A 14,711-nucleotide genomic window follows, 5' to 3' on the forward strand; every position below is an offset into this window, starting at 1 on the left:
GATTTTAGAATGGCATGAGTCATACCTCAGGATTTCTTTTTCTCCTCTAGTTTGGTAGCACCAGCAGATGTGGGAGCCTCTGAGCCTAATATTTATGTCAAGGTACTGCAAACGACCTTCGGTAGGAGTCTCGTACGTGAACTCTAAACCTTCATGCGCTTTTTTGAACATGCTGATGACAGTTTCAACGCTAAATGGATCGGTTTGGTCTTCTTTCATGCACACCAAATAATCGTCTACATATCTGAAGCAGGTAGTTATGTTAGTTTCTTCAAACAAGGTGGCAAGTTTCCTGTCTCCCACACTCAAAAACAAGTCGGAAAGCACGGGAGCTATACAAGAACCAATAGCGATGCCATCCTTCTGCTCATACACACTGTCACCATATTCGATAAACGCACCATGTAGATACAGTTTTAACAAGTTCACAAAACTTGAAATACTGCACTTGCACACATCCTGAAATTTGGTGTAGCCCAACGTGTCGATGGCTTCTTCTACTGCTTGCACCACCGCAGGCCTCGGGACACTGTAAAACAAGTCCTTCACGTCTATTGAAAAACAAGACATCGGCGGGCTACTCTTCAGTGTTGCAATAACTTCGTCAGAGTTTCAGGATGTGTGCATTTCAGGATGTGTGCAAGTGCAGTATTTCAAGTTTTGTGAAAGCATGTTCAAAAAAGCGCATGAAGGTTTAGAGTTCACGTACGAGACTCCTACCGAAGGTCGTTTGCAGTACCTTGACATAAATATTAGGCTCAGAGGCTCCCACATCTGCTGGTGCTACCAAACTAGAGGAGAAAAAGAAATCCTGAGGTATGACTCATGCCATTCTAAAATCATAAAAAGAGGCATCGCCAAGGCTTGCATCAGTCAAGCAATTGAAAAATCATGCCGCCATGCGGTGAGGGATAGCATCGATTTGCAAGTAAGCCGCTTACGAAACAGCGGGTACCCAAACAGCATGGTGGTGCAAATCTGTGAAAACTTGTTGCCCGAAATCAGAACCAACAGGAAAAGGCAGAAAACACAGGAAAAAAGAAAAATTGAAAAAACGCGTGGTGTTGCCTTACATTCATGGCTTGTCACATAGGATAAAAAAGACAGCCCAACGCCATGACGTTCAAGTTCTGTTCTCCGCTCCACAAAAACTAAAAGGCATGTGCAAGAGGGTGAATGCAGGATCCAAAGAGGCAAACACTAGTGCTACGATCTGTCAAACTAAGCACGTGACAAAGTACGTGGAATGTGCAACTTCAGTTGTTTACCAAATCCCACTAGATTGCGGGAAAGTATACATCGGGCAAACTGGACGCTGTCTAAATGATAGGTTACGGGAGCACAAATACACGTGCCAGCTACTGACAGCACCCAGCAACCTGGCTGCACATTGCAAACAATGCAAATGCTCTCCGCTTCTAGAAAGCGCCACAGTCATTGGCACATCAAAAACAAAAACGGAGCGAGAAATATGGGAGGCGCTTGCGATAGCAAAAGAAATAGAAATGTGCGTAAGCACTCCGTCCATCGCGCTTATCAAAGCTGAGGTTGAGTTTGCCAGGGCGAACGGGTGCCAGTGAACCTTGTATGCCTGACCCGAACTATAATCACATTCCGTGAACTTGTCATATCTTTTATACCCCCCCCCCCTCGCGCCATATCTCCTTGTATATAAGCGCGTCATTTAACATTATTAAACAGTTGGTAGTTTGCGCTACGTCCGTCCACGTCCTGTCCTTTCTTAATATCGTCTTTGTAAAACTGAGCGCAATATAACCATGAACGTTCACCAACTAGCCCCCTTCATTGCTTTACTATATGTAGACCATGTTTTATTCGCCGCCGTCTTTGTAATCATGCTTAACCAACTAGCCCACCATCACATGCTCAGTTACTATGTAGACCGTCGTGTCCAGACTTAAATTTACTGCTCACAATTCTCCTAGTCAGATCAACTTCCTGGACACTTTGATGAACTTAAACTCTACATCTTACAGTCAAATTTTCGTTCTGAATGGGAAAGAAAATGCAGAGGATCATACCTTATCCATAAGTTCAAGACATTGCAACCAATAGGCACAAGCGTTTCAAAGGGAGCTTTAGAATCTATTTGCTATGCTAAATTTCGAGCTATAGGCAACAACACTTAGTTTTGTTTCTTGGCGTATCCTTTTTTTTCTTTCCTTTACTCCTTTTCTTTTTCAGCCGGCGTGTCAGATGCTATTGACATGCCAGCTAACATGCGTGCGTTGACACATGGTTGACAGACGGGGGAGGGGGGGGCCTGGCCTTGGCCTTGTGCACAGCATTCCTTTATTCTCAATTTGACATGCTAACACACCTTCCCTCGTTGCCGCACCCACCCGCCTTACACCCTCTCCCCTTTAGGAGAATCCCATCTATATATATACTGTGGCGAGGAAAGCATACGTCGCCTTGAAGAAGACAAGTCCACTTGTCAAAACGTTGGCTCCTGCTTTCACCTTGTTCTCGTTTTGCTTATCGTCTTGAATTTCCATCACCCGCATTCCCCGTGCTTTCCCTGGATCGATATGGAAAAGGCATATGATACTACGTGGCACTTTGGGATCCTTTGGGATCTTTTTGGAATAGGTATACGGGGCAGCTTGCTGACCATTATTGAGAGCTACCTGTCTCACAGAACATTTTGTGTTAGAGTTGGCAATGTGGAGTCTTGATCATTCATACAGGAAACAGGTGTACTGCAGGGTGGATGTGCTGAACTTTACGCTCTTTATTGTGAAAATGAACTCCTTACATACCATCATACCTCGCACTCTTTTACTCGGTCTGTGTGGACGATGCACAGATAGCTTTTAGGTCGTGCAATCTTAGCATCTGCGAGCGACGGCTACAGCTTGGCCTAAACAAACTCTCAAAGTAGTCGGAAGAAAATTATTTTAAATTTAACCCTCAAAAAAGCACATGTGTCCTCTTCTCAAACAAGAGAGGCATATCAGCAAAACCTGCTGTTGACCTTAATGGAGACGACTATCAGTCAGCCTTGAACACAAATTTTTAGGTATTAATATGGACACAAAACTCAATTTTTTTCCCCACTTGAAATATCTTAAGGCAAAGTGCCTAAAGTCTATAAACCTGCTTAAGCTACTTCCTCGAACAAACTGGGGCAGTGACAGGAGGTATTTGCTTAGTTTGTATAAGAGTCTTGTACGATCACGCCTCGACTACAGAGCCGTGGTGTACCAATCCGCATCAATTAGTGCTCTAAAAATTCTCGATCAAGTCCACATATACGGCTGGCAGCAGGCACATTTAGGACAAGCCCTGTGGAAGATCTGTATGTGGAAGCAAACGAATGGTCCTTACACCTATGCAGAACATATCTAAGCTTCTCCTACTTTTCGACATGTAAATCCATTAACGAACATCCGTGTTACTCAACTGTACTTGACTTGTCTTCTGAAAGACTTCACTGTAACCGCCCATCTGTTTGAGCTCCTCTGTCTGTTGTTAAGAATGGCGAGCTGCAAGGCAAGATTGCCACCCAGTTACGACTGGGCGACACGACGCGCATCCCCACTCACCATCGCTGCAGCTAGGAGGCGTTCGAAGAAGCGGCCTTTGTGCTGAAAACCGCCTCCTGCCACCAGCCCCATCGACATTGTGACGGAACGAGTTCGGTGTGCGAACAATGGTTCCGGAGTTCTCCAGCGCGGACCTGATCTGATACGCATGGACAAGCTGCCGCGGGAAAGCCGTATTTTGGTGCTTCCCATGCCTCGGCATGACGCAAGACAACGAGCTACCCACGATTGGCACCGATACTTCCCGGAACGGCACCCCTCCAACGCCGTCGTTTGGGCATCGGAATGTGTGTGCCTTTGTGTACGTAAACTGTTCTGCGGAGCGGCAGCAAGTTGGCGATGAGTAAACGAACAGTCGCCGCCTCGTATGGCCGGCGGACCGAGTGTATAAAAACTGTTGTTGTGCGAATGCTGGACACACTTCTCTTGAGCAGTCATGTTAGACTGATACACTTCTCTCATGCAGTCATGTTGGACTGACACTCTTCTTTTTCAAGCAGTCATGTTAGACTGATTTAATTTCTGTAAATAAACCCATATTCCTCGTTCTCGATGAGAAGCAGTTCTTCACTTCATCGACGTCCTCAGCGTAAATAAGTTGGACGACGGCATGGGCCAGCTACCTTCGAATTCATGTCGTACTCCAATCTTGGCAAAGGACCACGAGCGATGGGATTGAGCCCCCAATCCTGACACTGTGCGCGTAGAACTGGCTAATGAAACTGGTATTAAACATCGAGAAACAGTCCTAATGACTCCCACTAACCTTGCACCACCTTGGCAATGGCAGACTATCCAGTGTGATATGTCTTTTGTCGCAATAACAAAACATGTGCTTGAGGTGCACATACATTCACACTGTCTCGAACTCCAGGCGAAGTACTCCTGCAAGGAGTTTATACAGACGCTTCAAAGTCTACTTATGGTGTAGCTTATGCAGCTCTCGGACCGTCATTTTTAACATCCGGTGCATTAAATCCAAACACCAGCATTTTCACAGCTGAGGCATACGCGATCCTCTCGGCTGTGAAACAATAAAACAAACTGGTATAATAAAGGCTGTCATATTCACAGATTCATTAAGTGTTGTTAGGGGTATATCAAATCTACGAAAACACAAGAACTCTATCCTTAATGAAGTCTACAACCTTCTCTGCTCAGCATACATGTCGAACCAAATAATTGTTCTTTGTTGGATACCTGGCCGTAGAGGCATAGAGGGCAACGTAGCTGCTGACGAAAGGGCTATATATGTAGCTTTTTGTGATACAAACATTAATATACCTGTACCGTACACAGACCTTAAGCCATTTTTACTATATAAACTACGGAAATATTGGCAGAGGCAATGGGACACTCAGGTATCCAACAAACTGCACCTAATGAAACCATAAATAGGGAATTGGATCTCTGAGAAAACAACAAGACACCAGGAAGTACTGCTCTATAGATAAAGAATTGGGCACACCTACAGCACTCACTTATATATTCTAAGTGGAACTAACCCTTCGACATGCACAAGGTGTGGCAGTACTTACAGTCCTTCATGTTCTCGTTCAGTGCCCATTAGAAGAGGAGAGAAAAAAGTTATTCCCTTCCTTATACTGTCATAACATACCTTTGCACCTAGTCTTCTTTTTAAGCAATGACCCTCTATTTAATTTTAAATCAGTACTTAAATTCTTTGCAGAAACGAATACCATAGAAATAATTTGGCCAGGCTATTTTTAGCACAGCCTCTCCTTGGAGGCTGTAGCTGCAATGTAGTCACTTACAGAGCACATGCCTCGCAGCCCTTGTGCTGAAGGGGTCTGCAGAGGCACTAGTGCTGCTATAATTAACACATTTTAGTATCTAATTCTTCATAACGTAATTTTGTAACAATAGGACTCATTTGTCATTGACATTATTTTAATAGATACATATTTTACGCCATTTACAGTGAATATTTTAGGCCATTATACAGCCACTCGATTTCCACCATATTCAACTATTCACATTGCAATTCATCACCAAGTGTCATGGTGCTCTTAGGTCATTTCTGGCCCTTGCGCCAAAAATACAATTTTTATCAATCAAGCAGTCAAACACCCAACACGCCACCGCTATTTTGAGAATGTGTTGCGAGAAAGCCTGCTGCCTGTCGCACCAGAGTGCACATGATTTAGTTGCACATCTGGGACAATTGATACTCGCGTATCGCCAGCATCTAGCAGTCGGAAACGCCTACTGCCTGTCACAAGAGAGCAGATGTTCTGGGGTAGTGAAGTTCAATATTGTTACGGGGAGAAAAGACGCTTGACAATATATTTACAAGATATATACGATGGGCAGAAGACAGGCATACAAGATGGAGCCTGTGCGCACAACTATCGATAATCGTCGTCTTCATCAGTCCTCTTATCATCATTAATTCCTGCAGTGCCACATAGCATGACCCCCGGCGGCGAAAGCGCTTGGTAGGTTTGAGTGATGTCATTTCATTCGAGCGACGTGATGATATTAGAGGAGGACCACGGTGTGGAGGTATCGAGAGATTGTAACTCGTAGGTCAAGTTTGTCACTTGACGCAGACACGGTATGGGCCTGAGTAGGGTGGAGTTGGCTTCTCTCAAAGGCCAACTCACCGTGCTGCTTTCCAAAGAAGCACAGTGTCACCAGGGTTAATGTGGGCATCGTGGTGACGAGCATCATATTGTCACGGGGTAGCGACGGTGAAGAAAGCAAGAATACGGTGGAATACAAAAGTAGCTTTTATTGGGCGAACCTGTGCCCACAAAAACAGGCTACACTTATAGCACAACGATAGCGGCGAACACGGTCGGCGATCGTCGGAAATCTGATCAGCGGGTCAAGCGTGTCGGCTTTTATAGATCAGTCGTCGAATGTTCCAGATTAACTGATGGGACCCGCGTGTCTTCCACAAAGTTCTACACCATTCGTGTCACGCGATGAAATCTGATAACACAAGGTTCGGCGACAACGGCACGCGGATAGAAGCGTCGATAACTTTCCAGAAATGTCGGATACATGCAGGCGCGTCCCTCGCTCTGCGATTACAGTTGTTAAGCGGCGAAACGTGGTTGCCCGATAAAGATAAGTACACGTGTCATTACCCCCCTCTTAAAAAAGCATCGACCCGATGCTGCAAACAAACGAAAGTAACAAAGAAAAGCACTCGTAGCAAAGAAAACAACAAACTAAGGAAGTTCATCAGCGTCCGTAAAATGGTTTAAGGCGCACCACGTGGACCACTTCAGATCGTGCGCGGCGCCGCTGTGAGTGCGAAATGCCGTCTGGCACGACCTCATAGTCTAGTGCGCCAATACGTCGGATGACCTTGTAGGGTCCGAAATAGCGTCGCAGCAGCTTCTCACTGAGTCCTCGCCGGCGTATCGGGGTCCATACCCAAACACGGTCGCCAGGTTGGTACTCGACGAAGCGTCGTCGGAGGTTGTAGTGTCGGCTGTCGTTCCTCTGCTGGCTCTTGATTCGCAGGCGGGCGAGCTGTCGGGCTTCTTCGGCGCGCTGGAGATAGCTAGCGACGTCAACATTCTCTTCGTCAGTTACGTGCGGCAGCATGGCGTCAAGCGTCGTCGTCGGGTTCCTGCCGTAAACCAGCTTAAACGGCGTGATCTGTGTTGTTTCTTGCACCGCCGTGTTGTACGCAAAGGTTACGTACGGCAGGACCGCGTCCCACGTCTTGTGTTCGACGTCGACGTACATTGCTAGCATGTCGGCGAGGCTCTTGTTCAGGCGCTCCGTGAGACCATTCGTCTGCGGATGGTAGGCAGTTGTCCTCCTGTGGCTTGTCTGGCTGTACTGCAGAATGGCTTGGGTGAGCTCTGCTGTAAAAGCCGTTCCTCTGTCTGTGATGAGGACTTCTGGGGCACCATGTCGCAGCAGGATGTTCTCGATGAAAAATTTCGCCACCTCGGCTGCGCTGCCTTTTGGTAGAGCTTTAGTTTCAGCAAAACGGGTGAGATAGTCCGTCGTCACGACGATCCACTTATTCCCGGATGTTGATATCGGAAACGGCCCCAACAAATCCATCCCAATCTGCTGGAATGGTCGGCGAGGAGGTTCGATCGGCTGTAGTAATCCTGCTGGCCTTGTCGGTGGTGTCTTGCATCGTTGGCAGTCTCGGCATGTCTTGACGTAACGGGCGACGTCGGCGGTCAGACACGGCCAGTAATACCTCTCCTGTATTCTCGACAGCGTCCGGGAGAATCCGAGGTGCCCAGCGGTTGGATCGTCGTGTAGGGCGTGCAGTATTTCTGGACGCAGCGCTGACGGTACAACAAGAAGGTAGCTGGTGCGGACTGGCGAGAAGTTCTTCTTCACGAGCAGGTTGTTTTGCAGCGTGAACGAAGACAACGCGCGCTTAAATGCCCTAGGGACAACGTCGGTGTTCCCTTCCAAATACTCGACGAGACCTTTTAGCTCCGGGTCGGCTCGTTGCTGTTTAATGAAGTCTTCCGCGCTTATTATCCCAAGGAAGGCGTCGTCGTCCTCGTCGTCTTGCGGCGGGGGATAGATGGGGGCGCGCGATAAGCAGTCGGCATCGGAGTGTTTTCTTCCGGACTTGTATATTACCGTGACGTCGTATTCTTGTAGTCTGAGGCTCCACCGCGCCAGCCGTCCTGAAGGGTCCTTTAAGTTAGCTAGCCAACACAATGCGTGATCGTCACTGACGACTTTGAATGGCCTGCCATAGAGGTAAGGGCGGAATTTAGCTGTAGCCCAAATGATGGCGAGGCATTCCTTTTCAGTCGTAGAATAGTTGCTTTCCGCTTTTGACAGCGACCGGCTAGCATACGATATCACCCTTTCAAGTCCTTCTTTCCTCTGGACTAGGACGGCACCGAGGCCTAGGCTACTGGCGTCAGTGTGGATTTCGGTATCGGCGTCCTCGTCGAAGTGTGCAAGTACCGGCGGCGACTGCATGCGTCGTTTTAGTTCTTGAAATGCATCGGCCTGCGGCATTTTCCACATGAACTCGACATCAGATTTGGTTAGATGCGTTAGCGGCTCAGCGATGCGTGAAAAGTCCTTGACAAAGCGCCTGTAGTAGGCACACATGCCAAGGAATCTGCGCACTGCCTTCTTGTCGGTGGGCTGCGGGAATTTTGCAATGGCAGCTGTCTTCTGTGGGTCGGGGCGTACTCCTGATTTGCTGATCACGTGGCCTAGGAACAAAAGCTCATCGTAAGCGAAACGGCACTTTTCCGGCTTCAGAGTGAGCCCTGATGACTTGATGGCTTCTAACACTGTCGCAAGCCGCCTAAGGTGATCGTCGAAATTTCCGGCGAAGACAACGACGTCATCCAGGTAAACAAGGCACGTCTGCCACTTCAGTCCGGCTAACACCATGTCCATGACGCGCTGAAACGTTGCAGGCGCCGAGCACAGTCCGAATGGCATGACCTTGAACTCGTAGAGGCCGTCTGGCGTGATGAAGGCAGTCTTTTCGCGATCTCTCTCGTCGACTTCTATTTGCCAGTAGCCAGACTTGAGGTCCATCGACGAGAAGTATTTAGCGTTGCAGAGCCGATCCAATGCGTCGTCTATCCGTGGAAGGGGGTACACATCCTTCTTCGTGATCTTGTTCAGTCGACGATAATCGACGCAGAAGCGTAGGGTTCCGTCCTTTTTCTTTACCAGGACTACAGGAGAGGCCCACGGGCTTTTTGACGGCTGGATGATGTCGTCGCGCAGCATTTCGTCGACTTGTTGTCTAATAGCTTCACGTTCTCGCGTCGAAACTCGGTAAGGGCTCTGGCGGAGTGGTCGAGCGCTCTCATCGGTTATTATACGATGCTTTGCAACTGGTGTTTGTCGAATCCTCGATGACATCGAAAAGCAGTCTTTGTATCGTCGGAGAAGACTTCTGATCTGTTGCTGCTTACTCATAGGAAGACTTGGATTCACGTTGAAGTCTGGTTCGGGGATAATGCTCGTCGGGGTAGATACGGCTGAATCCGAGAGGACAAAGGCATTGCTGGTTTCCACAATTTCCTCGATGTATGCGACTGTCGTGCCCTTGTTGATGTGCTTGAACTCTTGGCTGAAGTTGGTTAGCATAACTTCCACTTGCCCTGCATGGAGTCGAGTGATCCCTCTTGCGACGCAAATTTCACGGTCGAGCAGTAGATGTTGGTCGCCCTCGATGACGCCTTCTACGTCAGCGGGTGTTTCAGTGCCGACGGAAATAATAATGCTGGAACGCGGCGGGATGCTCACTTGATCTTCGAGCACACTCAAGGCGTGGTGACTACGACAGGTCTCCGGTGGTATCGCTTGAGCTTGTGACAGCGTTATCGATTTCGACTTCAGGTCGATGACTGCGCCATGCTGATTCAAGAAGTCCATGCCGAGAATGACGTCTCGTGAACACTGTTGGAGGACAACGAAGGTGGCAGGGTAAGTCCGGTCATGAACGGTAATTCTTGCCGTGCAGATCCCTGTCGGCGTAATCAGGTGTCCTCCAGCGGTCCGAATTTGAGGGCCTTCCCATGCAGTTTTCACTTTCCTCAACTGGGCGGCGATGGGTCCACTCATGACGGAGTAATCGGCTCCTGTGTCTACTAAGGCGGTGACTGCGTGGCCGTCGAGAAGCACGTCGAGGTCGGTGGTTCTTTGTCTTGCGTTGCAGTTAGGTCGTGGCGTTGGATCGCGGCTGCGTCGTGTTGAACTGAAGTTGGAACGTCGCATCGTCAAGTCGTCGTTCGTCGGTGTAGTCTTGCCTTCCTGACTTCGTCGGGACGGCAGCGTGTCGTTGTTATGTCGTCGAGATCGTTTCGTCGTCGTCTTCGTTGGCGGCGGAGGATCTTCGTAAGTTCGACGAACAGCAACCGCACCTCCATCGGTTGCTGCTTTTAGTTTTCCGGATATGGGCTCGCTGACCGGCCCCGGGCTGGGCCATTGTATGGTCGGCGCTGCGGCGACAGGTAGCGGCCTGGTGATGGCGAACGGGACGGCCGTCGAGGGCTCCACTGAGTAGCAGCGAGGTAATCGGCGATGTCACGTGGGCGCTCGCCAAGCTGTGGACGCGGCGCGTTGACGGCGAAACCTCGCAGTCCCATCTCCCGGTACGGACATCGTCGGTAGACGTGACCCGCTTCTCTGCAGTGGTAGCAGAGCGGGCGGTGGTCAGGAGCACGCCAGATGTCCGTCTTCCTCGCGTAGGTGCGCTGGGCGACGGGTGGTCGTGCTGGCGGCGGCGGCGGCGGACAACGAAACTGTGGCGCGACAGGGCCCTGGCGCGGTCACGGAGGGGGTCCTTGACGGCGTGCGACGGCGGCGTAGGTCATCGCTTGCGGCTCACGCTGCGGCGATTCAGGGGCTACTCCAAGTTGTTGTTGGAGTTCCTCACGCACGGCGTCGGCAATCGAAGCCACTTGATGCTGTGATGATGGGAACAGCTTTTGTAGCTCCTCCCGCACGACAGCTCGGATAGTCTCGCGTAGGTCGTCGGCGGCCAGTGACTGAACTCCGGCGTAGTTTGTCGAGGTCGTGCGGCGGTCGAATTGCCGGTTTCGCATCTCGAGTGTCTTCTCGATGCTGGTGGCCTCGTGAAGAAACTCGTCGACGGTCTTCGGTGGGCTTCGTACCATTCCGGCAAAAAGTTCCTCCTTCACACCACGCATCAGCAGGCGGACTTTCTTCTCCTCGGGCATTTCAGGGTCGGCGTGGCGGAAGAGACGGCTCATTTCTTCCGTGTAGATCGCGGTCGTCTCATTAGGAAGCTGCACCCGGGTTTCCAATAGCGCTTGGGCTCGTTCTCGGCGTACAACGCTTGCGAATGTCTTCAGGAAGCCGCTTCGGAAAAGTTCCCAGGTCGTTAGGGTGGCTTCTCGGTTCTCGAACCACGTCCTGGCCGCGTCTTCCAATGCGAAGAAGACATATCGCAGTTTGTCGTCGCTGTTCCAGTTGTTAAACGTAGCGACTCTCTCGTACGTCTCAAGCCAGCCTTCCGGGTCCTCGAAAGTTGAACCACGGAACGTCGGAGGCTCCCTGGGCTGCTGTAGCACGATGGGCGATGCCGGGGCTGCCATTGGGGTGGACTTGGTGGCAATCTTTCTGGTCGTCTCAGGCAAAAGTCCGTGCTCCGGGGGCAGTCGTTGAAGACGGCGGCTTGCTCGATGGTCTGGGACTGCGTTGGTGTTGTCTTTGCGTTCCGGGCTTGGATCACGGCTTGTCGGAGGCGTCCGGTACATGGACCAAAAGCACCTCCACCAGATGTCACGGGGTAGCGACGGTGAAGAAAGCAAGAATACGGTGGAATACAAAAGTAGCTTTTATTGGGCGAACCTGTGCCCACAAAAACAGGCTACACTTATAGCACAACGATAGCGGCGAACACGGTCGGCGATCGTCGGAAATCTGATCAGCGGGTCAAGCGTGTCGGCTTTTATAGATCAGTCGTCGAATGTTCCAGATTAACTGATGGGACCCGCGTGCCTTCCACAATGTTCTACACCATTCGTGTCACGCGATGAAATCTGATAACACAAGGTTCGGCGACAACGGCACGCGGATAGAAGCGTCGATAACTTTCCAGAAACGTTGGATACATGCAGGCGCGTCCCTCGCTCTGCGATTACAGTTGTTAAGCGGCGAAACGTGGTTGCCCGATAAAGATAAGTACACGTGTCAATATATGCGTCGTTGCTTTTCTTGGGAAGTGGTCAGACGCAGGCGTGCAATCTCACATACTTTGGTCGCTCTAGATATGGCATCTCGGGCATATTCTGACCTTGTTTCGAGAACGGCTGGGAGGATCATGTCAAACAGTAGTTAGGGGCTCGTCCATGCAAGAGAAAAAATAGAGAGAAACCAGCAGAATCATGGCAGGACATATTCTAGACGAATGTGGCAAATGACAGAGTGGCATCCCAGTCACGGTGGTCGGGGGAGGTGTACATAGCGAGCATTTATGTGATAGTTCTAGTGAGCCGCTCTGAGAGGCCGGAGGTCTGAGGGTGATACACCATTGTAAACGTGTGCTTTGTAGCAGAGATGTGCAAGATGTCCTGGATAACCTGCGAGAGAAAGTAACGACCCCGGTCAGTAAGGAGTTGTCGGGGAGCGCTGTAGTGAAGTATCACTGCATTGAGAAGGAAGTCAGCGATGTAGGTTGCACAACTGGTAGGGAAAGCCCGCGTGATCGCTTACCGGGTGGTGTAGCCTGTAGCAACTGTTATCCACTTGTTCCCACTAAACGATAGAGGAAAAGGACCAAGGAGATCAAGACCAACTCGAAAAAATGGCGAAGATGGTATTTCGATGGGCTGAAGACGGCCAGCTGGTAGGGCTGCTGGTTTTTTGTGGTGCTGACAAGAGTTACAGGAGGTGATGTAACAGCAAACTGAACGGTAAATACTGGGCCAGAAGAAATGACGCCGAACACGGCCATATGTCTTTGAGACTCCCAGATGACCAGCGGTTGGGACATCATGTAACTGTGCAAGCACAGTCTCATGCATATGCTTGGAAATGACCAGGAGCAGTCATTCAGGGCCATCAGGGTGCATGTTGAAATGGTACAATATGCCATCTTGCAGCACAAACATATGCGAAAAGGGGGAAGTTGGCAGGCCCGTCAGGCTGAGAATGATGTCTCTCGGGTAAGGGTTGTGTCGTTGCTCATCGGCGATGTCGCCAAACGTGGTAAGCTTGAGGATGCAAGTTGACTCGCCAGTCTCAGGCTGGTCTGGTGTTGTGACCAGCAATCAGCGTCCTCATGAAGTCTGCCTGTCTTATACACCACTGTGTAATAGTACTCTTGGAGCCATAGAGCCCACAGACTGAGACGTCCAGCTGGATCATTTAAAGATGAAATCCAGCATAGGGTGTGGTGATTGGTGTTAACCGTGAAAGGCCGCCCGTACAGGTAGGGGCGAAATTTACCAACTGCCCAAACAATGGTGAGGCATTCACGTTTGGTGATCGAGTAATTGCGTTCAGCTGGTCATAGAAGACTGCTAGAATACGCAATGACATGGTTGCAACCATGCTGTCGTTGTGCCAAAACAGCGCTGATATCATGGCTGTTGGCATCGGTGCAAACCTCCATAGGGGAGGACACGTCAAAGTCGCTGAGAATCGATGACAATGTGAGTTGCGTCATCAGCTCAGTGAATGCACTAGTTTGGTCGGGACCCCAGACAAAAGTTGCGTCTTTCTTGAAAAGGTCCGTTAGAGGGTGTGTGACGTCAGCAAAATTTCGCATGAATCTGCGGAAGTAGGAGCAGAGGCCTACAAAGCTGTGAACGTCGGTTCCGCAGGTGGGCACAAGGAAACCCTTGACCGCGCAAACTTTCTCCGGATCGGGGCAAACACCGGAAGAGTCGACAAGGTGTCCAAGCACAGTAAGTAGCTGGCGGCCGAGGTGACATTTAGTCAAATTGAGCTGAAGTCTTGCCTTGCGGGACACTGAAAAAACTGTCAGACGCTCGAGGTGTGTGTCAAAAGTCGGCAAAAAGACAATGACATCATCGTGGTAGCACAAGCAGATTGACTACTTTAAACCGTGAAGGAGGGCGTCCATCATTCGTTTGAATGTGGCGGGAGCATTGCATAGCAGGAATGGCATCACCTTAAACTGAGAAGCCATCGTGTGTAATAAATGCCATCTTTTTGTGATCCATGTCGTCAAGTGCAATCTGCCAATACCCCGAACGAATGTCTATTAAAGAAAAATACTTGGAACCACTGAGACAGTCAGGAGCATCATCTATCCAAGGTAGGGGGTACACATCTTTTCTTGTTACTTGGTTGAGATTCCGGTAGTCGATACAGAAGTACCAGCTCTTCACCTTCTTTCTAACGAGCATGACAGGAGATGCCCATGGGCTTGAAGAAGGTTTGATGTTATCACAAGCAAGCATTTTGTCAACTTCCTTTTGCATAACTTGTCACTCAGTGGAGGAGACATGATAAGGATGTTGGTGTATGGGTTTCGCATTTCTGGTGTGAATCCAATGCTTGACAACTGTTGGGCCCAGTGGTCATTCATTGAGATCAAAAATGTCCTGGTACGACATGAGCAAACCCCGAAGCGCCTGTACGTGTTCATCCGGAAAATCAGTGGCGATCATCTTCGTTCTGTTATCTAACATCGTGGGGTTCAAATCAATA

At 49.6% G+C, this 14,711-nt stretch overlaps 1 protein-coding gene across 8 annotated transcripts in view; it reads left to right on the plus strand.

The window, feature by feature from the left end:
* The window catches only part of LOC135917165 (pre-mRNA-splicing regulator WTAP-like), a 221,936-nt gene that overhangs the window by 178,438 nt on the left and 28,787 nt on the right, over positions 1–14,711 (plus strand). For 7 of the 8 annotated variants that reach the window (XM_065450671.2, XM_065450670.2, XM_065450665.2 and 4 more), the window contains exon 6: positions 13,859–13,942. The exons of the other annotated variant lie outside the window; for it this stretch is intronic. In XM_065450671.2, the coding sequence (XP_065306743.1) occupies positions 13,859–13,942 (84 nt within the window). The remainder of the gene's footprint in view (positions 1–13,858; positions 13,943–14,711) is intronic. 8 annotated transcript variants of the gene reach the window in all.

The sequence above is a fragment of the Dermacentor albipictus genome, chromosome 5, assembly GCF_038994185.2.
Source record: "Dermacentor albipictus isolate Rhodes 1998 colony chromosome 5, USDA_Dalb.pri_finalv2, whole genome shotgun sequence".
Classification (NCBI taxonomy): Eukaryota; Metazoa; Arthropoda; class Arachnida; order Ixodida; family Ixodidae; genus Dermacentor; species Dermacentor albipictus.